The 27,299-nt window shown below is 36.4% G+C and overlaps 2 protein-coding genes across 3 annotated transcripts; both read right to left on the bottom strand.

Annotated features, from left to right (window-relative positions):
* Positions 1 to 805: 805 nt before the first annotated feature.
* On the bottom strand, positions 806 to 19,094 carry LOC306854718 (polypyrimidine tract-binding protein 1-like). Of its 2 annotated transcripts, XM_079392952.1 has the most exons (16): positions 19,027 to 19,094; positions 18,472 to 18,522; positions 17,163 to 17,193; positions 12,531 to 12,591; positions 12,265 to 12,437; positions 10,789 to 10,935; positions 10,079 to 10,234; positions 9,161 to 9,271; positions 8,426 to 8,603; positions 8,247 to 8,327; positions 8,020 to 8,165; positions 6,212 to 6,245; positions 5,329 to 5,421; positions 4,202 to 4,418; positions 4,041 to 4,118; positions 806 to 2,653 (listed from the first exon to the last, which is right to left on the bottom strand). In XM_079392952.1, the coding sequence occupies exons 1-16, from the start codon at positions 19,032 to 19,034 to the stop codon at positions 2,521 to 2,523; spliced, it is 1,698 nt and encodes a 565-aa protein (XP_079249078.1). In that variant the 5' UTR covers positions 19,035 to 19,094; the 3' UTR covers positions 806 to 2,520. The 2 variants fall into 2 exon arrangements, with proteins under 2 accessions (XP_079249078.1, XP_079249079.1); XM_079392953.1 differs by lacking the exon at positions 18,472 to 18,522.
* A 2,295-nt stretch (positions 19,095 to 21,389) lies between these two features.
* LOC306855468 (uncharacterized protein) lies at positions 21,390 to 26,948 on the bottom strand. The gene is made up of 3 exons (XM_079394212.1): positions 25,878 to 26,948; positions 23,198 to 23,324; positions 21,390 to 23,055 (listed from the first exon to the last, which is right to left on the bottom strand). Exons 1-3 carry the CDS (start codon positions 26,066 to 26,068, stop codon positions 22,321 to 22,323), a joined length of 1,053 nt encoding a protein of 350 aa, XP_079250338.1. The 5' UTR covers positions 26,069 to 26,948; the 3' UTR covers positions 21,390 to 22,320.
* Positions 26,949 to 27,299: the final 351 nt, after the last annotated feature.

Here is a 27,299-nt window from a genome sequence, read left to right on the forward strand (position 1 = left end):
ATATTCTATATCCCGCGATCCAACAGAGGGGTACGGAGAATGGATCAGTTTTTATAGGGAAAGACAGACTAGTTAAATGTTTAGCCATGTCACCTCTGATTTTTGAACTAATCAATCATGTTAACAACTTTACAGCACTTGTTGTGAATTTCACTGACACTTGAGTAGGGTTGCTTTGTGAAAACATCTAAATGGTTAATTATAGATCTAGTAAGACAGAAACTCACCTGTTCCCCACTCATATTGGTCTGAAAAAGGTAAAGAGGTGTTTCAGGTCTCGGGAGACTAGCGTAAATTGACCAACATCTGCTGTTTTGGAAAAGAAAGTTGCTCAATTGCACTCGTGTGAGAAAATCTGCCTGCATGCATTTGAGAAAATCAAGCCAAGTTTCCCCATAAAAAGGCAAATGAGTCACAAAGTTGTAACACACAACACATATTTGTCCATACCTCTGCATTTTCTCTCAAATAGAGTTTTGTATTTGAAAATCACTTTGCATTTGTTTGACAGTCGAGTTTTTCTTTGCAAACCAGATTGTTTATTTACAAAACACTGGATTTGTTTGATGACAATTGGCACAAAAATCCATAGGTAGCTACTAGCAGAGACATTGAAAACATAACGTTACTAGCTACTCTCGAGTCTGCTGCATAACACGACGCTAGCGTTCCCACAACTTTGTTTTGTCCAAATAACTCTCGCGTACTTGATTGCGTAATGGGTTTATGTGCTTTCTGTAATAATCCTGCGTGTGTTTCAGCCGTTTTTCATTAATTGACAAGAATAAATGTCATGACACAGACTTGAGTAAACAAATATTTATTGAAGGCAAAAAGTACAACTAGGAATGTCACGAAGAACAAGTGTAATCCTGATTTTAACCATTTTATATTTAACTATATTTTTGCATGATGATGGTCCATAGCTGTAATCAAAATATACATGTTTTTAACGGATATAAAAACCCATAACTTTTAACATTGTGATACAAAAATAGTATTTACACCTCATCTGTCCGCTATAAGAAAAAGCACTTTATAATCTAAGGCAGATGTTGTATATTGAGGGGGTTTAATGTTGTGCAAGGATGCATAATCAGGTTTTATCCAGCCACTGTAGAGAATCAACAACATGACAGAAACTCTTTTCTACATACAAGGAGCATTTGGATTTCTTTAAAGCGCCACCTCTATTTTTTAATATATATTTTTTAGATTGGTCCCACACAAATAGTAAAACGTAACAAAGGGGGAAAAACCCATCATACACAGAACCTAATGTAAAATTAAAAATAGTAAAATAACTCAATCCACTATGACACATTGCTGAGAATATGATATAAACAAAAAAAGATTAATTTTCTCTCAGTCAAAGACATTATTTTAAAAAGGCACTTGTCAGATTTCAGTTTTTTTTGAGTGGGGGGGATAAAGGCCTAGCTCTTTTTACAGAGGTCACTAAAGACCATCTGTTAAGACTGGCATTATGTGACGTGCACAATTCAGCAGGTGTGCTGATTATCAGTCATATCTGGCGACCGTCCTAATTCACCTGAACTGTTTCCATCACCGTTCTCTACAGAGAAACGGACGTAAGCCCCTCTGAGAGGACCTGTTTGTACACGCCGTTTGTCGTGAGGCTAAAAGGTGTCAGGATGTCCCTTACGAAGGTACACGGAGGAAAGGCTTTGGTATCAAGCTGTAGTGTACACACAGGTACATGAATACATAAAATACATGGGGCATTTAAGTAGGATATCTTAAATAATCTACAATATCACACAACAACATGAAACCCGACGCTAAACATCTACGCAAAATACAGGACAAACAGTAAACCGACAGCGGTTAATGATCCGCTGACCACAGCCAACATGCAATGGCCCACAGTATAAAAACAATACAAATTTAGACAACACTATTGGATTTATACACAAACGATTGCATAAATTTGAAGGAGGAAATGTCTGTAAACATTCTACGTCTAAAGATACAGTATAAATGCTAAAGCTAGAGGATATGATGAGTACAACCCTACCAGGAGATACGTAATGCAAAGGCGCAGAGTTTTAGGCCTGTACCATCAGCCTGATGAAATAACCCATGTCTCATAGAAAATGAATGTTTGGCCCTCAGGGCACAAGAATGGACTGTAAACTACAGATTTGCAAACATTAGATGCAGATGTTTGACTGAGTTTCTGGAGATCAGTAAGGCACAAATGGCATGAATGGAATCAAAGGCCTGTAGTGGTTCATCTCTACTTCTACAGAAATCACTTTCCGAAGCCTGAAATAGGCTGAAAGTGGCAGATGGAGTGATGCATACAGTTATTGAAGTTTTCGGGCCCGACTAATAATACAGCTGTTCTAAAACCTTGAGAAAAAAAATATATGTAAATATCCACTAAAAATGCCTCTTAAATTAAAATAAAGGAATGATGGAAGTGAGTTTTGTGATTAAGACTCATTAAGGTTTAAAATGACTGGCCACTCCAGCCCTTTCTAGACTGTATTTGTCTCAAATGATGGACTTGGAGAAAGAAACCCTAAGATGGTGATTTTCTCCGAGATCATGGTTGTGCAACTGGATGAGGGACTCGATCGCTTCCTCCACTGAACCCATCTGAATGAGAGCCATCTTGCGATCCTTCCTGAAAGTTGATGAATTTGTTAGTATTTCTTGTGGATACACTGATATAGAATTTATGTGCTGACAAATTCAGTAATCACAACAGACGGTTGTGGCCAATTTGAACTCAAAATTACCAGGTAACAAAACTAAAAAACATTTACTAAATACCATTCACTAAACTAACTAAGTTGACTTCATAACGCATATAAGTGATATAAGTAGGGCTGTCAAAATTAACGCGTTAACGCAAATTAATTTTAACGGCACTAGTTTTATTAATGCAGCGTGCATTTTCTGTTTGACCCGTGGCCTAACCCGTAGTTGGAGAAATGGATGGAGATGCTGATAGTGTTGCCAACTTAGTGACTTTTCAGACCCCTTTAGCAAAAAAGCACCTACCGACCAATCTTTAGGGTTTGCCCAAACCTTATTTAATTTCTGAGACTCTCTTTCCTGCTGCGCACACACCTCTTTCTGTGCGTCTGCTCTGTTCCGCGAGTGGCTGAGAGGAGCTGTGCTTTCAGTTAAAACACATATTGTTACTTCTCTAATTTTACATGCAAGTATAGCCGAAATCACAGCACAGCCATTGTCTTTATTTTATGTGTAGCCTATTTGATTTTATCTGATGACGGCTGGATTATAATCAGGATTTTTGTGCAGATTAACCTCTTGGAAGGGAGAGCTGGTTATGTAGTCTTAATGGGTCGCGTTTCAGTCACTATTTCATATTCATTCCATTGTCGGACAACAGAAACAGTCAAATATATGAATGAAAACCGTTGAGAATTTAGCTGCATCAAAATACAGTATGTGGGTACAGAGAGGCAAACAAATGTAATAAATAAATGTACATTTTGCTTGTTCAGAAGAAGTGAGCTGCCCTGTCCTGTGAACATGTAAACAGGTTTGTGTAAGTAAATTGCTCAGTGCAAAGAAAGAGAAGTAATGGGAACCTGTTTCTATGTTCATTTTTTCATGCGTCTTAATAGACATGAACAAATTCTTTGAAAAACATCTATGACCTTTTGTCTAGTCTTCATGCTCTATGTTAAGGTTTCATTAATAATAAACATATTGCATAAAGCATCCATATTTGGCCATGCATGTTGATTAAAGTATTAAAAAAGTATTAATTTAAGGTACATTTAAAACAGAGAAAAATGTGCGATTAAGTTGCGATTAATCACGAGTTAACTCATGACAATCGTGCGTTTAATCGCAATTAAATATTTTAATCAATTGACAGCCCTAATATATAGCAAAATGTGCACAAAAGTTTTAAACGCACACATACACACTATCAGTTACTGGCTGCGACTCCACTACCAGTATCAATAATTTAAAATGATGTTATACTACATAAAAGTCACAGTATGATAATGCCACAAACTGCATACACTTACTGAAAGAACTTGAAGTTCTTGACAAGAGCACCATTGCTAGCAAAGAGCACCTTGAGCTCATCTTCAACAACCGCGGGTCTAGAACAGAGACAAAGTTAGACGTGAGATATTTGGGTTTTTAAATTCATAGAAAAACAAGAGGCTGATGTGTATAAACTCACGGGATGTTAGACAGGTGCAGGGTAGATGAGGGAGGAAAGATGTTGGAGTAGTTTTTGGAGCCTGGCTTCTTGAAGCGATGGAGAGGAGAGTTGCTGTAGTCTTTGGTGAGACCCTGGTCCTCATGTCCCTCCCGTGGCATCTGGACTGTCATGTGTTTGGACAGCGTGATGCGCAGAGGCCTGCCGTACAACTTCTGCCCGTTTAGATGGCTCATTGCTGAAATATGAATGTATACATATATAAATAAATAAATACTGAACTACAAATCAAATGAAATATCAAGTGTGCATCATTCTGCGCCCCAGTTTCCCATAACATCAATCAGTATACTGTGAAAACAAATCTGGGTGCTAGCATCTGCTAAACATTGGGACATTTATAAATAACTTTGGGCGTTGAAGCACAGCTAATATTAATCAACAAAACTGTAAAACAGCATGACCGATAGCCCTCTAGTTTCCTTTGTTTGTTCATTGTGAATTATCGTTGTAGTGGTTTAAAAAAAAAAAAAAAAAAAGTACAATCTGATTATGAAATATGCACTCATCCATTTCTGATGAGACTAAAGACATAACATTTCCAATAAGCAAATATAGTGAGTAGTCAGTTATTGCGGTGTCAATCAGTGACATTTTTTGAAAGAAATTAATACTTTTATTCAGCAAGGATGCAAAAAAAAAAAAAAAAAAAAAAACCTACTTTTTTACATCGTTACAAATAAAGAAAATAAATGCTGCTCTTTTGAACTTTCTATTCAATAATCCTGAAAAAATGTAAGCAGCACAATTTTCAACTTTAATAAATAAATATTAATAATGCTAATTTATATATAATTATAACAATCATATCATTATTTATATATACGTGAAACTGAAGACTTAAATTAAAAATATTTTTTTTAAATATTAGTACAGAAAACTGTTGTTTTATATTGTCGTAATATTTAATAATATTGCTGTTTTACGACACTTTTAAATCAAATAAATGCAGCCTTAGTAAGCATAAAAGAGACTGCTTTTAAAAGCATTGTAAAAATTCATGCTTGCACAAACTCTTAAATGGTGGTGCATATATAAATTGTCCACTCGTTCTGCAAGCAAATTGTAATAATTTTAAGTAGGTTTACCAAGCTGAGCCTGTGTCCCATCAGACATCTGTACGAGAGCGTTCTCCTTCTTATTGAACATGATTTTCACTCTCAATACATCCCCATATACACCTACAAAGACGGACAGTATGATGTCAGATACAAATAAGCAGTACGTAATGATCTCACACCTCAACAAAACCGGCCTGAGCTATAAAACAACTTCAGTTCACAATCAAGATACTCCATTATATCACACCATCACATGCTCTTCAAGGTACAAAATATATATGTATTTACATAAAATTATCACTAGTGTCTAACAAGGGTTTATTCAAGCGGAAGGGAACTTGCTTTAAGAAAAGACTGAAAAAATCTTAGTTTAGAAAAAAAACAAATTGTTAAGAGGAGAGTTCAAAAAGTTCAGAAAACTGCAATGTGCGTTTAGTTTGTTTTTCGATCTCCTGAGGAACAGGTTGAATAGATTGACTGTAATAAGAATCGAAAGATAAAAAGTTGAGGGGATGAAAATGTTTTTAACCCAAAAAAGAATGAACTTATAAAACAGCAGGAGTCTTGACTATTAACCAAGTATTTTAAACAGCTTTTCTTCCACAGACATGCAATAAAAAAGGTAAAAGAGGAACAGTTTTCAAAAGCATGCAATATTTTATGAGGCGCCAATTTGCTTTGTTCCGTCATTAAAAAGCTGCAGCCTTCCGTCTGTGTTCAGAGGAAGTGCCACTGTCCAGGGAAAGCTGAAGCTTTTCATGACGCGTCTCATCTCACTACACCAAATACTGCAGAAAACAAGCGAGGCACTCAAAGAATCGGGCCTCACAGATGCCTTATGAGGAAATCAAACCAAATTAAAAGACCAGAACAAACGAGTGACAAAAAAAGATGCTAAAGGATGACATACCGAAGAGAATAAAGAGGCAGTGGGGCGTAACTCTCTTTAAAGGACAGCAGAGGGGGGCAGCGGAGGAGGAAGAGACAGGTAAAGATCGGAGGCAGAGTGGAGGTTCAACATATCCGAGGCAGCGAGGCAGTTCCACGGGAAATGGCGAAAAACGATGGTTGGATCATGAAGATGGTTAATGGATTGGGAGCGGAGAGAGGGGGGAGGGAGTGGGGGGGGGGGGATAGAACAGAGAGAGATGTTTGTGTGTTTAAAGACATGTTGGGTGTGTGTGTGTGTGTGTGTGTGTGTGTGAGAGAGATTGTGGGATGATGTTGAATCGTGTAATTGTTCGTACAGATCAGATGAGTAAAGACATATGGTGCGTGCAGCCAGATGGCAAAGGAGAACGAGGTTTCCAAAACAAAAAAAGAGCAATGGGATGAGGGGAACGGGGAGGGAGAGAAGTAGGAGAAAAAAAAAGGAGGTAAAAAAAAACAAGGTCAGTATACATAAAGAAATACAAAATATAGTGCTAAAGTTAACAAAGAAACTTAACCAGCATAACAAGCTAATCTTTAGCAATTAGTTACTGTAGTAAACAATGCGCTCATGTCAATGTGTAAACGCATTTTCTGATGGTCTGTTTTTACAAAGTAATACAAATAAAAGAACAGACCAACAGAAAATGCAATTTGGCTATTTTACTGTGGTAATATTTGGAGGAGATGAGTGGAATGTGAAGTAAAGCAGCAACATATTCAAATGGAAGCAACAAGAAGAATGAGGCTCAACTGAATGGCATAATTTTATGCAAAAAACCTGAGGATGTTAGAGGAAGAAATGACAACGCACTGTAGAAGGGGTGAGGACACTTGAGCGAATAAAGAGGAGCAGCTTCGGTTAATGGACACTAAGCAACGGGCTTTTTGTCCCGTGCACTGCTATTACTGAGGGACAACAGATCATATATGCACTAAATTTAAAGGAACATTCAGCAGTATTGCAGCAGTAACAACATCAGTCTATAATATCCATTGTACTGTTAATTTGACTCAGTTAAACTAGCTACATGCCATTGTTTTAATATATAATGTACTTTTTCTCTAAAAAACAAAATAAATGTTTGTCAACTAAGTTTTTGCTGTGGTGCAACTACTTTAATTTAAATTAAGTATTAATATTCATACCATTATTTTTACAATATAATATTATTTTTTTATTATTATTATTTTGTTCTAGCATAGCCATTGTTTCAATCTAAATTATTACAATTTATAGTACTACACATTATTACGCTGCATTTTATTTTATAAATTGTTACAAAAAGCATGTTCCACCATATTTATTTTGTGGTGCCATTGCCATTTGTAATTTTTTTAATGAAATATTTATACCAATATTTATGTTGTGGTGTCATTGCTAATGTTTTAATTTAAATAATCAAATAAAAAAAAAAAATAAATAAAAAAAAACTTACATTTTGTTTCAATAAGAGTTCCATTTAGTTTTGCTGTGGTACCATTGCTTTCATTTAAATTATTACTTTTTAAACCAATATATTTACATTATATTATAAAAACATACATTAAAACGTACAATATAAAAAGTGTGTAGAGACTCAACTACTGAAATTTTGCCATTGTGACTCTACATTTGATACAACTGATACATTTCTCATTCATTAAAAAATTAAAGAAGAATAAAATTGAAGAATTAAGAACATAATGGCATAATAGTAAAATCAGCCATCCAACATCAACAAAGACCTAATATTTAAAGACATCTTGAGCACTTTCTAGGTCTGTCAGAGACTGAGAACTGCTAACCTCAGGGTTCAGGTTGCTGACCAGCATGACGCAGTGTGTGCCGGGGAGGGCGGGGAAGCCCAGTCTGCTCGCAGCTGCAGCGGCCGCCGCTGCCCCGGGAATGCCCAGCGAGGTGAGGGCTCCGTGAACCCCAGGTATTGTCAACCCTGTTCAAGATGGATTAAATTTTATGCTATACAAGAAACAAAATACAAAAGGCATTAGAGTCGAGCTGTGTGCCGTTGTACCCGCAGCCTGCTGGAAAGCAAAAGCCGGAGGGAAGGCATGCGCTCCTGGGTATGGTGCGGCAGAGATGATCCCGGGAGTAGCTGCAAAATACCAGGATGTTTAGACTTTCTAAAAGAGGCAGAATGGGAATGTGGTTAAGAAAAGAGTGTGCTGGTTGTAATTTAACAGCCGTTTGTACCGAAAGCAGCAGCCATAGCGTGATGTTCAATAGTGGGTTGGCTGTCCCCAGTTGGCAGGTCCGGGCGAGTGTAGTCACGGCTCTTGTCGTTATTATATTTGACGTTTAAGCTGGCAAGTTTGGAAAAGCTGATCCGCAAGGTACAGCAGCCATTGTAGATATTCTGTCCATCTAGAGCCTGAGGAAAGAGAGTATTAAAAACTGTGCCACAGACATCAAAATCTAGACTTTCAACTTATTTCACAGTTTGTGAATTACTGCAAGTCAAATTACCTATTTCTATAGCTCTTTATAAAATAGAGATTGTGTCAAAGCAGCTTCAGCGATAAACAGCACAATCAATTATGAAAACTCAACTATGGAGACAGTTCAGATTTTGCTGTAAAACGGCTGTGTTGGTTCAGTTCAGATAGGGCTGCATGATGAATTGTATTTTAATCGTGATCACGATTTCTGTTTCTCTCGATTTTTTTAACAATCATCTGCGATATTTGCCCACTGGTTATTTATCCTGAAGTTGTCTCATTTTATTTACACATTTGCCTTTTCTTGCATTAGTAACAAGCCTTCGCAAGCTTTCATGATTGCATTTGCCAGATTTCAATCCCCCAATCAGAGCTTTTTCAGAAATAGATACATTTTCTGCTCATCCTCTCAACCTGGCAACCCAGGCACTCTCTGATGAAAAACAAAGTTTGTCATTAGAGATTATGGCTGATAGATGGCGCTACTCACCAGCTTGGAATGTTGTGCTGTCAGGCCATCAGCAAACTGGAGGAGAGCTTGAAACTGGTTGTTTTTTGTGAAAGTGATCACTTTTAGCACAGTGCCAAACTTCGAGAAAATCTGTTGAGGAACCAAACATATTTTAGTATCGAACAACCATAACTGCCAACAGTTAAAGGCATAGTTCACACAAAAATGAAAATGGTCATCATTTACTTACTTTTATGTCATTCCAAATCTTCACAAAACAAATACAGATATTTTACTGAAACCTGAGAGGTTTCTGTCCTTCCATTGAAAGTCCAGATAACCACAATGCTTATGAAGGCATCGTTTGAGCTTATGCACTTACCAGATGTGATGTGCTCATGGTATGTGTGTCTATTAATTGTAGACACACATACCATACATTTAGATATAAATAAAAAACTAAATTTAATTTGTTCATCAGCAATCGCATTTCTTGAGAAGGCTTTGATTAAACCACTTAATTTATATTTATTCGTTTCACGGCAACTTTATGAACCTTTTGAATCTTTTAAGGACAGAAACGTCTCAGGTCTCATTGAAAATGTTGGCAACACTTTACTTACATCCTTTTTATATAACGCATTATAAAAGTAGTTTGAATGCATTAATTATGCCTTGTAATGCACTTTATAATGCATTGTATGATCTCATGAATAATTGTAACCACAGTTACAAATAAAACACATGACAACGAACCTTCAAATATTATAATGCATTTTAACTTTATTATTATTGAAAATACAAAATGCATTACAACTTGCATTACAAATACCTGTATAATGCATTACACATAAAGACTAACCAAAGCCTTATGGCGGAGAGTGAGCAAATTATGACAATTTTTATTTTTCTGTGAACTATCCCTTTAGTAAGAAAGGAACTAGAGCAAGTGTATACCTGGTGCAGGACATCTAGGGTCACGGGGTAGAAGAGGTTTTCAACGATGACCCTCAGGACAGGGCTGGGGCCAGTCAAACCAGATGGATCAACAGCACCTAGAGTCATGCCACCTGTCTGGACAGCATTCACTGCCTGCAGTGCAGCCTGTGCCCTCTGTAGAACCAGAAAAAAAAAAATCACATATTATATTTAAACTACCATTTTTTATTGGACTTAATTGATTTTACACCTATGCATCCATATGCACATTTTTATGTCTGAAAAAGCATGAGTGAAATTTGTAGATTGCTTATTTTGAACAAAACTGAGTATGGAGTAAACACCGTAAGCTACGTTTCTGTGTTTACTCCAACAGATCGAAGCAAAGTAAATTAAGCAATCCTCCAAATGAGCGCTGATGGGCTGCAGCTGTGGAATTCACTGCTAAAGGCCTTTAGTGGCATATAAACTGTTTGGAGAGGAAAATGGGCAGTGTGGAAAATGTGACAACAAAAACAAGATGCGCAGAAGAGAGCAAATCAGACCCTCCGCTCGTATCAATCATCAAGTGCACAGCTGCAGCAAATAAGTCATCGTTATAAAATTCAGCTGTCTTTATTTACATAAAAACATTTACAAATGAATCAATATGTCAGAAATGTGGAAAGAAGCCACATGCAGCCCTATACGTGGTGCATGTGCTGGCTGAGAGAATTTGAAGCACATACCACTTGGTTTGGTGAGTTGTCTGTTTTTAGCTCTTTGTGGTTTGAGTACTGCATGAAGATGGGATGATTTCTGATGACGGGTGTTACGGAGGAGTAGTAAGTAACCATCGTCTGGGCTGCTTCTTCAGTATTCATTTCCAAGAAAGCCTGCACAAAAATGCAGATCATGCAATTTGACTTAAGCCTGGAAAATGCTCCACGCAAGCACATGAACACAAAGACGTCTAGCTAAACTCAGTTTCACAGAAATGACCTATTCTTTAATGTTTAAGTCTTTTTTTTTTTGTTCACCAAAATGGCATTTATTTGGTCAAATCTAGTAAAAAAAAGAAAAGTAATATTGTGAAATATTATTAATTTAAATGGAGTTTCTATTTTAATATTTTTAAATGTAAATTTACCCCTGTGGAGCAAACCTGATTTTATCATCGTTACTCGTCTTCAGCATTACATGATCCTTCAGAAATAATTTTAATATGCTGATTTGCTGATCAAGAAACAGTTCTAATGATCAACTTTGAAAACAGTTGTGATGCTTAATATATTTGTGGAAACAGTTTTACAGATTTATATAAATATACCCCCCCACACACACACACACACAGTTTTTCAAAAGAACAATGTATTTGAAATAAGTTTTTCAACTTTTTTTTTTTTTACTAAAATTATAAATGTCTTGACTGTCACTGATCAACATATAAATGCATAAGTTTTCAAAAATGCTAATTTTTGTCTCTATTATAGTTTTTATTAATAGTATGATTTAGTTTGTTTTATATTTAATTTATTTTTGTCATTCGTTTTTTTTGTCTATATGGTTTAATATTTTTATTTCAGCTTTTTTTATTTTAGTTCAAGTTACACTAAATTAAAATTAGAAAAATTTCCTTGGGAATTAGCAACAAAAGTTAATTTTAGTTTAGTCTTTTTTTTTTTCAATTTTTTTCTACGGTTTTAGTTATCTATCATAACCTTGATTTGTTATAGTACAACATTCTTAAGACACTCACAAACAACCTCTAGCAAAAGAAATCGTACAATCTGATGTTAACATGTTGCTAAGCTAAACACATTTTACTCCATACAAAAACATCTAAGCACACAAATATTAGGGACTGTGGTAATATTTTCCAGTTTATATACAGTATTTACTACATATGTGACCCTGGAGCACAAAACCAGTCTTAAGTCGCTGGGGTATATTTGTAGCAATAACCAAAAATACATTTTAAAATAGTTGTAGCTCGGCCAAATATTGTCCTATCCTAACAAACATACATCAGTGGAAAGCTTGTTTATTCAGCTTTCAGATTATGTATAAATCTCGATTTTGAAAAATTGACCCTTATGACTGGTTTTGTGGTCCAGGGACACATACGAAAAATCCCTAAATTTTGGTGGACAGCTAGGTTAAGTCAACTTGTCTCCCATTTCAAGCTAATTCTAAGAGTGTCATAAATGGAGAAAGAATGATACCTGGTTCTTTCCCTTCAGCATGAGCAGATTGGTGATTTTCCCAAAGGGAAGGCCGAGGGAGATGACCTCTGCTTCGTTGATGTCATTGGGCAGCTTGCGGACATGTATAACTCTGGACAGGACGCCAGGACTTCTGATGTCACCTTTGAACTTCTTGCTGTCGTTGCCGTTGGCTGTGTGGAAGGTAGATGATCAGGGCAGATTGTTGGGACAAAACTAAACACATTTGACAAGGAAATGATGAGTCAAGAGCAAACAGATCCTACCTGCTGAGGTCATGATATAGGGCCCGCTGGAAACACAGGAGAACAGCTCGTCGGATCCTCTCTGACAAAAAAAGAGAAAAGCTCCAGGTCAAACCGGTTTCAGTCATTTTTATGAAGTTAAGACAGTCAGTTCTGAGGTTTACAAACAGAACACTTGAAGCAAAGAGGAAAAAAACGATGGTAGACTAATCCAACCTTTAGCCGGAATGCCAAAAACATCCAGTAAAGGAAAGAATGATAGTAGGATGTCCAAATAAGGACAAGTTTACATCAGAAAACTCTGAACGCAGGAAATGGACAATGCTGCATTCAGTTTTCCTGTGCAAATAGCATTGCCTTAAGGGCGGGTGGGGTCAGAGATCAACCACAAGACATCCCCCACCAGAAACCTATGAAGCAAGATCTCCGTAGACCATGGGGAGAGGGGCGGTTTTACATTTCCGGGTCGTCAACCAGGAGGAATGAGTGTGCAGACTGAATCTTGAATTTGCTCTTTCACACTTTATTTTTAAAGAAGGACGGAACATGTCCACGTGAAGAACCTCTGTGCATGGTATCAAACACCACATTTCAACCCAGCTTAAAGGAATAGTTCTCCCAAAAAATGGAAACTCTCATCATTTACTCTCTAAAACCTGTACGAGTTTCTTTCTTCTGTTGAATATAACAGCAGATATTTTGAAGAACGTGGTTATCCAGACAGGTTTCTGTAAAAGCTTTAAGTTCCCAGTTTAGCTTGTTTTGCAGTAACCCTTTAAACGATTGTTTCTTAGCTTAGTTTGTTGAACCAGATGCCACCCCCCTCTGGTTTACATGTGGTTTTCATTGAGTCGTTTGACTGTGGAATTTTAATGTGGTGGGCAGGCCTGTGTGGTTGCATGGAGTTTCTGCTGAATACACTTAATTCACTCTTGCTTTAGTCATACACGGCCTCAATCCAGCCATCTTCTGTTGCTTTGTTTGTCTCAACTGTCTGTGCTCGGAAAGTGGACAATCAGAACAAACATTTGCTTTTGATTGTCCTAATTAAATGGGACAAAGACGCATGTTATTTGCAGAACTGTGATTTTATTACTTTTAAGTCGCATGTAATCTTGGTTTAATGGGATAGTTGTTCCAAACCTCTATGAATTTCTTCTGCTGAACACAGCAGATATTTTTTAAGAATATGGGTAACAAACAGTTGCTGGTCCACGCTGACACCAAGTCAGCATGAACCAAAAACTTGTTTACAGCTCCGCTCTGTTGACTGTTACCATAAACTGCCAATGAATTGACTACAAGCCTGCGACGTTCATAGCAATACTGCTAAATTATCATTTTAGCAGCAGGACTACTATTCTAGTCAAATGAATTTCTGGTTTTGTGTAACCCACAGAATTAGAGAAGTTTGCTTTGTTCAATGTAACCAGTACTTTGCAGACAGTTACATTATGCGTGTTATTTCTTCTGAATATAAAAATTATTACCCTCTAACATTGTTAAATCATAACATCTTGAGAAAATCTCAATACAAGCATCCTTATTTCATAATGTACATTATAATGGTGCGATGCCTAAATTACCTTGGAGCATTTAAAACGCTGAAAAATGCCATGAATAGTTAAATTAGTTAAATTGTGGTCAACGTTTTAACTATATGAAAACAAGGGAACAAATTACTACAATATGGTCACAATTTCACTACATTAAATGTAGGGAATACATTTGCGTAACTTTACAATTTGACTAAAATGAGGGAATTAATGAAAACGTGAAATGTGAACATACTTAATTTGAGGCCACAATATCCATATGTGTGGCTCTTATCTTTCAGTGCTCTATTTTTAATTCATTTAATATCAGCCATAGCATTACATAATTATCATCTTATCTGTTTCCCGGTGCACAAATCACATCAAAAACACAATTTATATGTTTTAACTAATTGAAATTATTTTCTATGGTGATAGAATTTCCGGTGATAGATTTCAACTTGCACTGGACCTGGAACATTCCTCAACTTCTAGATGGTGTCAGACAACACGATCTCAGTGAATAGTTGATTGAGCATGACGAACACAAATATTCAATGTGTTAACTTTTTCTTGGGTGTGGCATACTTGGTTAAACAGATTAAAAGGTGTGAAAGACATGGCGAGGGGCGACGACTGCAATAATTAAAAACAAAATTGGGGCTGTTAACACAGCAGCTCCAATTTATGGAGACCTTGTGCCTGCGCTGCAGGTAACTGAAACCCAACCCAGAACTAAATACACAAGACCCATTATCTCCATACGCCCAGGTGTGCCTTTCACCCACAATTACTGTTCAAACTTGAGCCATATACCACACTAACCATACAGGTTATGAGCATTGATCCAGACTTCAGTTTTATGCAATAATAGCAGTAGTAATTGTCCATATACGGACTCTATACAGATTTTAACATATAGACATCTGGACCCTTCAAACTCAACAACTGAAAAAGTTATTTCTGAGATTGGATTTAAAATAGTTGGATTTTTCTGCATTAAGTATCAGGTTCAGATCGGAGTAAAATAGGATATTTGATAAGAAACGGTGACTTCTTGGGAACGGACTGAATTGTGAAACAGATAAGAATTGAGCTTGATTGAATGCAAGTTTGCTAAAACAAAGCCTTCGAAATACCTGTTTGGCTATTGGTGAACATTATTGTGGCCTAGGTGATGTCATCAGAAAAGGAAAGTCGTATTAGAGGACGTTGCATTTACATTTTGATCAAAGATATTAAATAGTAGAATAACATGCACCAATCATTCACAAAAAAAAAAACGAACAGAAGAGGCAAAAATGTCATGATTTCATGCTAACTGGTAACACAGGAAAGCTTCAGATTCTCGTATATTGGGCTAAATTAAACTCCATCTAACAAGATGACAATCCACAATAGTTCCAGTTAAAACAAGCTATAACCAGCACCTGCGACCCACAAGCTATCGACCTGCATTCTTTATGAGATACAGAGAACAAGAAAGAGACACTGATAGCATCAAGCGAACCCCCATGTGACCCATTAGCACCTCCCCCAGCCATCTTCCCCCTGATCAGCACTGCTGAACAAACACAAGAGCTACATGTGTGTGCTGAGTGATGAGGCAAACATATTTGCATTTGATGAATAGACTGCATTCATCTCGTCATATCAACAGCCAAAACCAATCTCTGAGGAATGTCTCTGAAACGGGTTCAATCTTTAGGCTGAGGTAGAAAGTGCGCCGAAACAATAAAATGCTTGGTTACCTGAAGATCATCTAACAGTCAGAACATCTGATAAACATTTTTAAGACTTTAAATTAGAACTGAACATCTACTTTTCTTAATTAATCTTATATTGTGCATGAATTTTCAGTGCATTTTAAATAAAGAAAACCCATTTTGTAGCTATAGAAAAATAAAATTAACCAATAATACAGCCCGTTGCTCAAGATCAATAGGAATTGCATAAACTATGTTGGGTTTCACTCAGACATGTGGAACATTATTGTATTGTGAATTTGCAGTTTAAATTAACCAAATGCATGAGGATGATAAGATTCCTGTGTTACCATTTAACATGAAATCAACAGTGACCTTTTTTTGTGAATGACTGCTGCATGCTATTCCACTCTTTTATTTTCATCAAAATGTAAATGCAACATGCTCTAAAATGACTTTACTTTGCTGATGACATCACTTAGGCCACAGTAATTTTAACCAATAGCTATTTAGGAGGTTTTGTTTTCACAAACCTTTATTCAATCAAGCTCACTTGTTGGTTTCACAATTCAATCAATTCCCAGTGTATAAAATCAAGCCCTAGCCTACACCTTTTCTTATTAAATCTCCTATTTCACTCAGAAATGTCATGTTACAAAAGTAAAATGAGTTCTGTATGGAGTTTCAGGTTGTCTTTATCCCGTAATTGATCTGAACCTGTGACGTAATACAGAAAAATGTCCCTTACAGATATTTCAAATCCAAAACTAGACAACCTTTCAGAATCCAAATTTTCAATTAGCATACAACTCTTAAAAAAAGTGCCTATCTCTGTACCGTGTTAATCCTCAGACAAATGCAGTGCCTGTAGGTTTCGTGCTGCATAAGTTACTGCATGACCTAAAGCATGTAACTAACCTAAATGAAACTCATGAATCAGGCTTTTGTTCTACATCCTGTGGGTCCCTCCTCACTAGCCACATACCACAGGAAATAATCTTTAATGAGGGAGTGTTCGTGTTGTGGCCTCGTGAAGGCTGATCCAGGCAGCAAGTTAAGGATTTCTTAACTATGCGTTTCACAACAGCCAAATATTATGAACCAGAATTTGTTTCGGAAATTAAACTATAACTTTCAGTTGAGGAAGCACAATGTGGCATGGCACAATGCCACAGTGCTTGTTCTAACAAATCTCTGATTCACCCCATTATTGCCAGGATGAATCATGCCTGGAAGGAGCGATAGCACAAGGTGTGGAAGACACAAAGGCCATGCGAATTCTCAATACAGAGAGCCCCAGCACACAAACAGTTAAAGAAAGTTAAGCGAAACAATCTGCTCTTATTCAACCAACCCAAGCTGTACAGCACATGTAGTCGTAGTGACTGAAGGACTTAAAATAAGATTCTTACCTTTGTACCAACTGCAATATCGTGAACGACGCTGCAAAAGAAAACCAATGGAAAACAAAACAAAAATCAGAGCAGGAAACCATAAACAAAATGCATGAAATTGGAAAAGAAAAAACATTCTGACCCCATGCACTTATAGTCCCAATAAAGCAAAAGGTAAAGAAAAACATTGCATGCAAAGATGTCTATAATGTAATTTAAGAATCCAGCCCATTTCGTAAAATTAATATCCTCAACCTAAATATTAACCGTAATCCATATTAAAGTGGGGCTAATGAGTCTAATATTTAATTTGGCTCATGTTGGTTAGATGTTTTTCCCATTAAAGGAATAAGCAGATTGCAGCTAGAGAGTGCAATCTAGTTCCTTCCCACAGATCTCCCTTAGAGCAAGAAATATGAGTGGTATTTTTGGGTCAGTCTATGGTTGAAGATTAACCCCCACATCCTGTTTCACATGAACTCTCAGTAAACGCAATACCAGAATCTCTCCTCTGGCTCGGCTCTTCGAAAAGCCCTCATATCAATGCTTTTATGTTTGAAACAATGGAAAGAAAAAGAAACCAAGTGTACCAAAACAAAGTCCTGATACATCTTCCCCAAGAGGGAAAAACTCTTCATGCAAATAGGTGTGAGAGCTCAAATGAAGGGGCCCTATAGACTGGGGTCATTTTTCACAATACATGGGGTGTGGTTTTAGATTCTGTGTATCTTCTTACATGCGTTTGTCTGGTTCATTCGGGTCTATCAAAGAGACTCACTAGCCAACCATTTACCATGTTAACCACAGTTTCCACCACCTTACAGTAGTCACAACAGTAATGTTTACCGCTATGTAGCCACCACTAGGTTGCTAATCAGCAAATAGGGACTAAAACTTCTAAAATGTAAATATTCGTTTAGTTTATGGTATGAGAAAATGCTGTGTGTCAAACTCCGGAAGTTGAATTCCCTATAAGCCGTTTTATTTATATTTGGTTATTTTGTAACCCAAGTCTAAATACCTTAAAACCCATATTTTGCAGTGCTCTAGCAATAAACCTTAATTGAACCACTTAAAAAAAGGACCCGTGCTTCTAAGGATTAAAAAAGTCAAGGTACACCAATGCAATCATATTCAGGAAATTAAAACGGCTAAAATAACTGTGTTTTGGCGGAAACTATGGCAACCATGACGATTTTTGTAAGCGAAGCACCTTAGTATGCTAATATTTGACTAATATAACAACTAAATAAAATGTAATCTGTGGGCTTGTAATAAAGAAAATAAAAACTCCAGCTCTGAAGTGTAAAATTTTAGATGGACTTACTCTAATTCTGCGTAACTTGATCCCACAGGATACAATTCAGTCTCTAGGCGGCTGCACAGGGAAAAAGATGTCAATGCCATCACACAACCCAACTATTCAATTTACTTTTATTCATTTTACTAACAGTTTTCTGGTCTGAAAGAATAACACAACTTTTGGGGCTTGTTTCCCTATATTTGTGAGTTTTAAAGAATGTTATTTAACGTTACTCTTTCTACTTTTATCACTGCATACGATGCAACAAGTCCTCTCGATGAAAATCTCCCTAGTTTTGCAACAAAACTGCCTTATTTACGCTGCAAAACACGAACTCTGATTTACGTCGTACTAATAAAACAGGCAAACTTGGAAAAAGCAAAATGTGATTAACAAAGCTGCGAGCATCAGACAGAAACCTGATTCACGGGAAAACTAACGTTACCGCAACTGGTGGTGAGAGTCCAGTCAAACAAACAAATGCATTACAGTTAATAAAGGTAGGGTTTTATTCGTTTAAGGCTTATCGCTCGGCCAGCTCAATTTATTTTCCATTCATAATAACGTAGCATCACTTACCCGTCCATTGCACACCGAGGAACAGCAGCTCTGATCCGCAACTTCGTTGCTTGGCTGAGTTTTCTTAAAGCGCTACAAAATGGCGGAGTGCGTTGAGCCGAGCCTCAGCGATGAGCTCGGTGATTGGTCAAGCCTGGACAACAGTGGGCGTGTGAGACACGAGGAGGATTGTGATTGGATAAGACGAGTTGAAAGCAAAGGGTGGTCACAGTTGAGGAGTAGAAACTGCGTACATCCTAGTATTGTTCTGGGTCTTTGAAGAATGGACTAGTCCCTTAGGAAACCGGTTTTTTTTTTTTTGTTCAATCAAAGCATTAACGTGTTATTTCGTCAGTGAAACAGAAACTTTACTTAATGATTTCTAATATATTTATGATATATTAGCTACTGTGACTCTAATAGAATACACTTTTTCATAGTTCCTAGTCTCTTAAAGGTGTCCTCAATGGAGAATAGTACCTTTTAGACACAACAACAAACTGAAAGCTAATATAACCAGGTCCATGAATATTTCAGGTTGCAGTGGTTGAAAAGATCCATTATGTCTGACTAGGGACTTGATTGCTATTTCCACAACATACAAAAATAATAGTGCTTATGTAAATAAAAATGCATGAAGGTTTCAGCATCACTGAGACTGGCCAAAGTAGACCAATGATGAAGGACGAACTTCATCTAGTGCATTTCAGACAAAAAAACCCCAAACCTTTGGTCTTATTTAGTTTAGTTGGATTGCTGTCAGTTAGATTTAAGTGCCTCTGGCATCAAAGGCCCCATGATCTCCTTGATGTCTCTGGAGTGAGACGGAGTCTCTTGTGACCACCTGGCTGAGGAGAGTTATTACTGTCGTTTCACTCTGTCATAGACAAAATAGTTTTGGTTTGGAGAAACCATCTTGTATCCAAGAAAATGAATAAAGTTTTCTATGTAAAAGTTTTAAATGTCTTGTCCAGGAGGACTATGGGACATGGAGATCTTTGGAATCAGGTATCATCATCATCATCAATAATTACCCGTTCATCACACTCAGGAAATTACTTTTCCCCTGTGCTGCACCTGCTTAAATCTAAATAATAGATGGGGGGCCACAACAGAAACTGAGACTCATTGTCTCCAAGGTAGCCAACTGAAGGCATCACATGACCTGACCAGGTAAATAATAGGGCAGAGATGAGGCCGACCAATAAGTTAGGCCTTAACTGAGAAGCTTTCAGAGTTAAAGAATACAATTAAAATTGTTTTCAATATATTATGTTTTGTAAAAGTAACGAATTGGAAATAATTATGAAAGTACAGTAGGATACATGTGTCTGTCATTTATTAGGATTGGACTGGATGATTTTTTTTTTTTACTTTGGCTGACTATTTCTTGTAATGTTAAAAAAAGTAGTTTAACCTCTTAACTGTCGGTTCCACTTTTTGAGTATAGGCCTGAAAATGACATTTCCAACTTAAATTGTTATTTTGAATGGTTTGGAGCAGATACTTAAGGTTGGTCTCTTTTTAAAGAAGACCCTTAGCCGATTATTGTAGAGGTTATAAAAAGTATATTACAAAAAAGTTATGGAAGTTTTAGTTTATGGAAATTAATTTTTATATATTTATATTTTATATAAAATGTATATTTTACAAAACATGTTTTACTCTAAAACTGCTAGAAAATCAAAAATAAAAAATCTGAAGAAGTTGTGTTCCAAATTTGAGGTTGATATCTCAGAAAATGAGCTTTCAGTGAAATTTTGTTTGGGCGCAGTACCAAGCTTTTCCACTAGATGACCATCAAACCCCATTAGTAACCATATAAGGGCGGCTCCATTTCCATATGTGGTTCAAGTGATCTGAAACATGTTTTTCCTTACTTTTCTCAATATTTATGACGTAGACATCACATTCAGAAGTATTAAGGGTAGTATGGCAGTATTTGATTTCAATTCAACCTCTAAAAAACACATAAAAGACATGCAACAAGAACCCTGGACGTACGTTATAGTTCATGCTGCATCAAAAATTGAGAACCTATTGTTTTTTCTTTATATTCGAAACACTTTTAGACCTTTTTTTTTCTCAAAAAATAGAATGAATGTTATCTTTTGAACACTTGACATGAACAAGAATGGCTGATTTTTCATGATTTTATATATGTATCTCTATTTCAAAGTAAAGGTCAGTTCTCGCTCTGAGTCTGATAAGTACTCTTCTTACAAATTAATAAATTACGGTTGCTCTGTAAAATATTTCAAAAATCAGTCACCAAATATGAAAACTAGAGTCTTTAAGCTTTCAAACGATATATAGTTTGTCAAGATTGCTTTAGGTTCAGACTAAGATATTAGTCTGACAGTTACAGTGACAGTTAACAGGTTAACACTGCAAAGTTCTTTTTTTAATTATTAGTTCCATAAAATACAGATATTTGATACAGAAAAAAACTGTATAAAAGTTGTGTACGTTAACATTACAGTGGTGAACAGGAAAAGCTTTATGAAGTGATTCATGTTTACAGAAACCGTATCAAATTTATATACATTTCTATAAATACCCAACTTTATAAAGCTTTTCCTGTACAACAGGACATTAAACAAATATTAATAACATGTCTCTACACAAGCTATTTACATCTGCATGACAGTTATGTTAACAGAAACACCACTGTAATCATAAATTCAAATTACTTTGATACCATGTTTCTGTAAATTTTTTACATTTCTATTAAAGTGCTATAAACTTGTTTATAAAAACACATTTTACATTTTACACGTTTACATTTTTCTATTGATGCAGTGTTTCTGTAAACATACATTGATAACACTACTGCATACAGATAAATAACTTCGATACTGTTTCTGTACATTATTTATATTTGCATGTTTTCATTACAGTGGTGTAAGAAAACACTATAACGTTTTTTGTTTTACATAAACACCATCAAAGTTATTTATATTTACATGTTTACAGAAACCTTGTATCAGAGTTACATAGGTGCATTTATCTATTTGATCCAGTGTTTCTGTAGAAATATAAACTACTTTATAAAACTTTTCCTGTACACTACTGTAAACAGAATAAAACTAGGTATATTGAAACACAGCATCAAAGTTATTTATATTTACGTTTACATAACAGTGGCATACAAGAAAAGGTTTATAAAATATTTATGTTTACATAAACACTATGAAAGTCATTTATATTTACATGCAGAAACGTAGCATCAAAGTTATTTATTTTTATCTATACATTTACATTACAGTCCTTTTGATCTATCTTCCAACAGCAAATGTTTTGTCTGGTCTTTAATCATTTGCCCATGCTTTTAACAAGGGGCCATTCTGATAGTTTATAAGGAGGCAAGCAACAGTGTATAGCTGGTTGATAGTCCTGGTGTCGCAGAGAGGAATGACTGTCCAACAGCTTGTGTTGCTTCACCCTGCCGACAATACGCTCAATGTGGACCCTGAGCCGAGCAATGGACTGAGTTTCCCTCACTTCCTCAGCCGGCATCTGTTCCTTCTTTAGCAAACAGGAAGGTCTGTAAACTTTGCACAGTACACAGTTGTCTATAAAATACCCTTTGTTGACCATAATGGCCATTTCAGGTTTCAGGAGTGGCACAATCCCAGACTGCTTCAGAAGCTCCTTGTCACTGACAGACCCTGCATACACGGATGACACAAAAGTTACGGCACCATGCGGTGCCATGCCAATTAAACCCTTGTAGGTGCAATGGGACCCTTCACCTTGAAGCAGAAGAGAGGTTGGTGTTTTGTAACACAGCTCTATGTAGTCTATCACAACATGTGTGTCTGGATAGTCCTGAAACTCCTTTGGCATGTGAGCCTTGACCGCCGCCTCAGACATCCAGATGCGCACAGATCCAAGAATGGCGTAGAGAAAATTGGCCCAGCTTGTGATGATTGGACTCACGGCGGACTGATTGATATTGAATCTGTGGGCTAGATCTCTCTCAGTTAGACCAACTGAGAGATGGACCATGAAGAGGAAAAACTCATCTATGGGCTGCATGGACTGACACTGTTAACAAAATTGTGAAAGTTTTTTTAATACATATAATGTGTGTGTTTATGTAGAGAAAGTAATATTAGTAGCATAAACATTTCTGTCTCTCTTCCCCCCCCACAAAATTTTAGATGACATATATAAATGAATTATTTACAGATGTACTGCCTGATGCTCCAGCTTTGCTCATTGTAGCTGTCCTGACTCTGGTCAAACGAACCATGTTGTGGGACACCGGCTCAATGAGTCTCCAGAACGCCATCAAGTGGTTGTAAGTTGCAAACCTATAAGAAATGTGGGACATGTTTGAGATAATATACAAAACAACAAATGTGATGATCAACCACCAAGTTGTAGCTTATTTTTTATTTACAGTGTACTAAAATGTCTTCTAAACCCTTGTTAAAAGTACAATTTATCATACTTAAACCTAAAAAATATGCTTAGTAAGTACTTCTTAAAGAAATAATAAACTTTAAAAGAATATACTTATGTGCAAACTGAATGTAATGATTTCCGGACACTTAATTGCATGTTATTTATGATTGAATGAAAACGTAGTTTAAATTTATATTAAATGCAATAAGATTCAAATAGTCTTATGAATTTAAGAGTGCTTAAGAGATTCTGATCCATTAAAGTAGGACTTAAGTACACATTTGTATGTAATTTCAGAAATTATGTAAACAAATTGTCGTTAAAATATGGTTAAAATGTACTGACAAGCATTCATGGTAAACTAAATTTACTTTATATACTCATTTCTATTGAAACTTGTATGTCATGTATTTGATTCATTGATTATTGTACAGGTGCATCTCAATAATTTAGAATATCATGAAAAAGTTCATTTTTTCTTGTAACTTATTTCAAAAAGTGAAACGTTCATATATTTTAGATTCATTACATGTAAAGTAAAACATTTCATAAGTTTTTTTTTTTTTTTTTTAATTTTGATGATTAGAGCTTACAGCTCATGAAAGTAAAAAATCAGTAACTCAAAATATTAGAATATTTACATTTGAGCTTCATTAAATGATCATCCTACAGTATAAATTCTGGGTATCTCTTGTTCTTTGAAACCACAATAATGGGGAAGACTGCTGACTTGGCAATGATCCAGAAGACGAACACTGACCCCCTCCACAAAGAAGGTAAGTCACAGAGGGTCATTACTGAAAGGGGTGGCTGTTTACAGAGTGCTGTATCAAAGTATATTAAATGCAAAGTTGACTGGAAGGAAGAATTTGGGTAGGAAAAGGTGCACAAGCAACAGGGATGACTGCAAGCTTGAGAATACTGTTAAGCAAAGCTGATTCAAACACTTGTGAGAGCTTCACAAGGAGTGGACTGAAGCTGGAGTCAGTGCATCAAGAGTCACCACGCTCAGACGTCTTCAGGAAAAGGGCTACCAAGCCACTTCTGAACCAGAGACAACGTCAGAAGTGTCTTACCTGGGCTGTGGAGAAAAAGAACTGGACTGTTGCTCAGTGGTCCAAAGTCCTCTTTTCAGATGAAAGTAAATTTTGCATTTCATTTGGAAATCAAGGTCCCAGAGTCTGAAGGAAGAGTGGAGAGGCACAGAATCCATGTTGCTTGAAGTCCAGTGTGAAGTTTCCACAGTCTGTGATGATTTGGGCTGCCATGTCATCTGCTGGTGTTAGTCCACTGTGTTTTCTGAAGTCCACAGTCAACACAGCCATCTACCAGGAAATTTTAGAGCACTTCATGCTTCCTTCTGCTGACAAGCTTTATGGAGAAGCTGATTTAATTTTCCAGCAGGACTTGGCACCTGCCCACACTGCCAAATGTACCAAGAGCTGGTTCAATGACCATGCTGTTACTGTGCTTGATTGGCCAGCAAACTCGCCCGACCTAGAGAATCTATGAGGTATTGTCAAGAGGAAGATGAGAGACACCAGACCCAACAATGCAGATGACCTGAAGGCCGCTATCAAAGCAGCCTGGGCTTCCATTGCACCTGAGCAGTGCCACAGGCTGATTGCCTCCATGCCACGCCGCATTGATGCAGTAATTCATGCAAAAGGAGCCCCAACCAAGTATTGAGTGCATAGAAATGAACATACTTTTCAGAAGCCTGACATTTCTGTTTAAAATATCCTTTTTTTTTTTTATTGGTCTTACGTAATATTCAAATTTTCTGAGACACTGAATTTTGGGTTTTCATTATCTGTAAGCCATAATCATCAATTTCAAGAAATAAAGACTTGAAATATTTCACTCTGTGTGTAATGAATCTATATAATATATGGGTTTCACTTTCTGAAATGAGTGACAAAAAATATTGACGATATTCTATTTTTTTTAGCTGTACCTGTATATTCAGGGCAAGACTGGAATGAAAAATAGAAAACGTAAATAAACCATATCTTAAAATAATAACAACAAAATTATTATTATTATTTACAAAAGGTTTTTAAAGTCTGTCTATTAAAAGAATATTTAAACGAAATCTGGTCTTCATTTAAAAAAACAAAAAACATTTCATGGGAATCAAAGTGTGTTAGTCAAATCAAAATAAGGGTAGTCCTACTTAAAGCATGCAAAAAAAAATAATTAAAGCGTAAAAAAAATGCGTCGTGATTACAAAGTGCACTTACTAAACGTGTTAAGAAATAGTCATGAAAATGTGCTCGAACTACACTTGTGGCATTTTATTTTCTTATTATCTGCAGGCCGGTTTTAATTAAGATTTGAAGTATTAGTGCACATTCAATACATTCACTTGAGTGCTACTAAAATTAACTCGTTCTATTTAAAGTATGAAAAAGTTATGGAAACATGTATGAAAATGTTGTTTAGGTTTTAAATCTTACCTGGTGTAAAACCGTATGTCAACGTCAGATGCAGCAAATCGCCCCAAACAAAACCTCTGTAGGACAGACAACTCTGCCACCTGTCTCTTCAGGCGCTCGACCTCCTTTCGGAGAACTTCGGTCTCATCCACTTCTAGATGATCCTGGACGAGAGATGAACAATAACCATGTTCCTGATGCTGGAAGCCCATGGGCACAGGATCTTGTTTTGAAGGAGACGGGACGCGTCTCCTCCTCCGTAACCCGGTGCGCTTCGGTGCTGAAGTGTTGGAGATGTTCCTCGTGAACAGCGGTGCCCTTCTTCAGCAGTCGGCGTGCATTGGGAGTCGATTGCGGAATAAAATCATCAGTCCTGAAGTGTGGACTGCACACTCTTGTATTAGGACTGACTTTATAATCCTCACGCCGGATATCCTGAAGCCACTTTTTGCGTGTTTCTTTGTTCAAAGGGAAACTGTGGAAACTAATCACAGAATTAAATCTTGAGGACATTTTACAGGACGGGACACAGCAATATCGAGACGACGCACCTTCACGACGAAGATATTTAAAGGTTTTTGAACTCATTACTAAAACTGTACCAAATGGTATATTACTGTAGTTAATAGCCTATAATGTAATAATCTATACATTTGATTGTGATCGATAGTTAATCGAAATATGTAAGACAGAGTTCACTACTAACACCGTTTGAATCCAGTACCGGAAGCTCGGGTAGACACTGAGAATTTAGCGGAAATACGTAGGCATATGGCAAGCCGTCATAGCATTTAATGACTCTGGCATTAATAGTCTTGATTTAGTTCTGACTAGTCAAAAATCCAGATGTCTGTTCTGCAATTTTGACTCCTTGACTACTCATAATATACATATAGGCTAAACTATAAATATTTTTTTCGGATATAGTTTTGACGACTAGAAATTGTAGCTAAATGAAGTCAACTAGCCTATAATTTGTGCTTTTGTATCTCTAATTGAATGCTCACTAGATAAGAATTGGAATTCTTTATAATCAAATCTCATTTAAAGTCATCATGAAATGGAAATTGTGAAATATCTTAGTGAGACGGCTTCTTTAAAGGAAAAAAAAAAAAATGTATGACAGGACTTTGTTTTGTCCATTCCGAATTGATTAGATTTTTTGATTAAATTATAATTGCAGATGTATTAAAATGTCATTCTGACTAATCTGAAATACAATTGTAATTATCTAAAATATTAGTTTTACCAACTTTGTTTTTACACAAATACGCTTGCCATAGTAGGTCGTGCATTGACGATTAGATGACACTATGTGGCAGCTGTTGGATATTACACTTAAAATATCCTGATGGTAAAACACATCAACATGCATGTGTTTTACTAAATATTCTGTTATGTTGTTCTGATCTGTTTCTGTCTGGATCTGTGGAAGATATTTAT

Source organism: Barbus barbus (genome assembly GCF_936440315.1).
Source record: "Barbus barbus genome assembly, chromosome: 35".
NCBI lineage: Eukaryota > Metazoa > Chordata > Actinopteri > Cypriniformes > Cyprinidae > Barbus > Barbus barbus.

Coding starts and splice junctions, on each gene's coding strand:
- LOC306854718 (XM_079392952.1), bottom strand. Junction 10,235..10,788: donor ACAACTCACCAAACCAAGTG/GTATGTGCTTCA, acceptor CTGGTTCTACAG/AGGGCACAGGCTGCACTGCA. Junction 6,246..8,019: donor TCAGCAACCTGAACCCTGAG/GTTAGCAGTTCT, acceptor TGTCCTTTAAAG/AGAGTTACGCCCCACTGCCT.
- LOC306855468 (XM_079394212.1), bottom strand. CDS start 26,068: ATGGGCTTCCAGCATCAGGAACATGGTTATTGTTCATCTCTCGTCCAG. Junction 23,325..25,877: donor GACATACGGTTTTACACCAG/GTAAGATTTAAA, acceptor CATTTCTTATAG/GTTTGCAACTTACAACCACT. Junction 23,056..23,197: donor GAGCATCAGGCAGTACATCT/GTAAATAATTCA, acceptor TTTTGTTAACAG/TGTCAGTCCATGCAGCCCAT.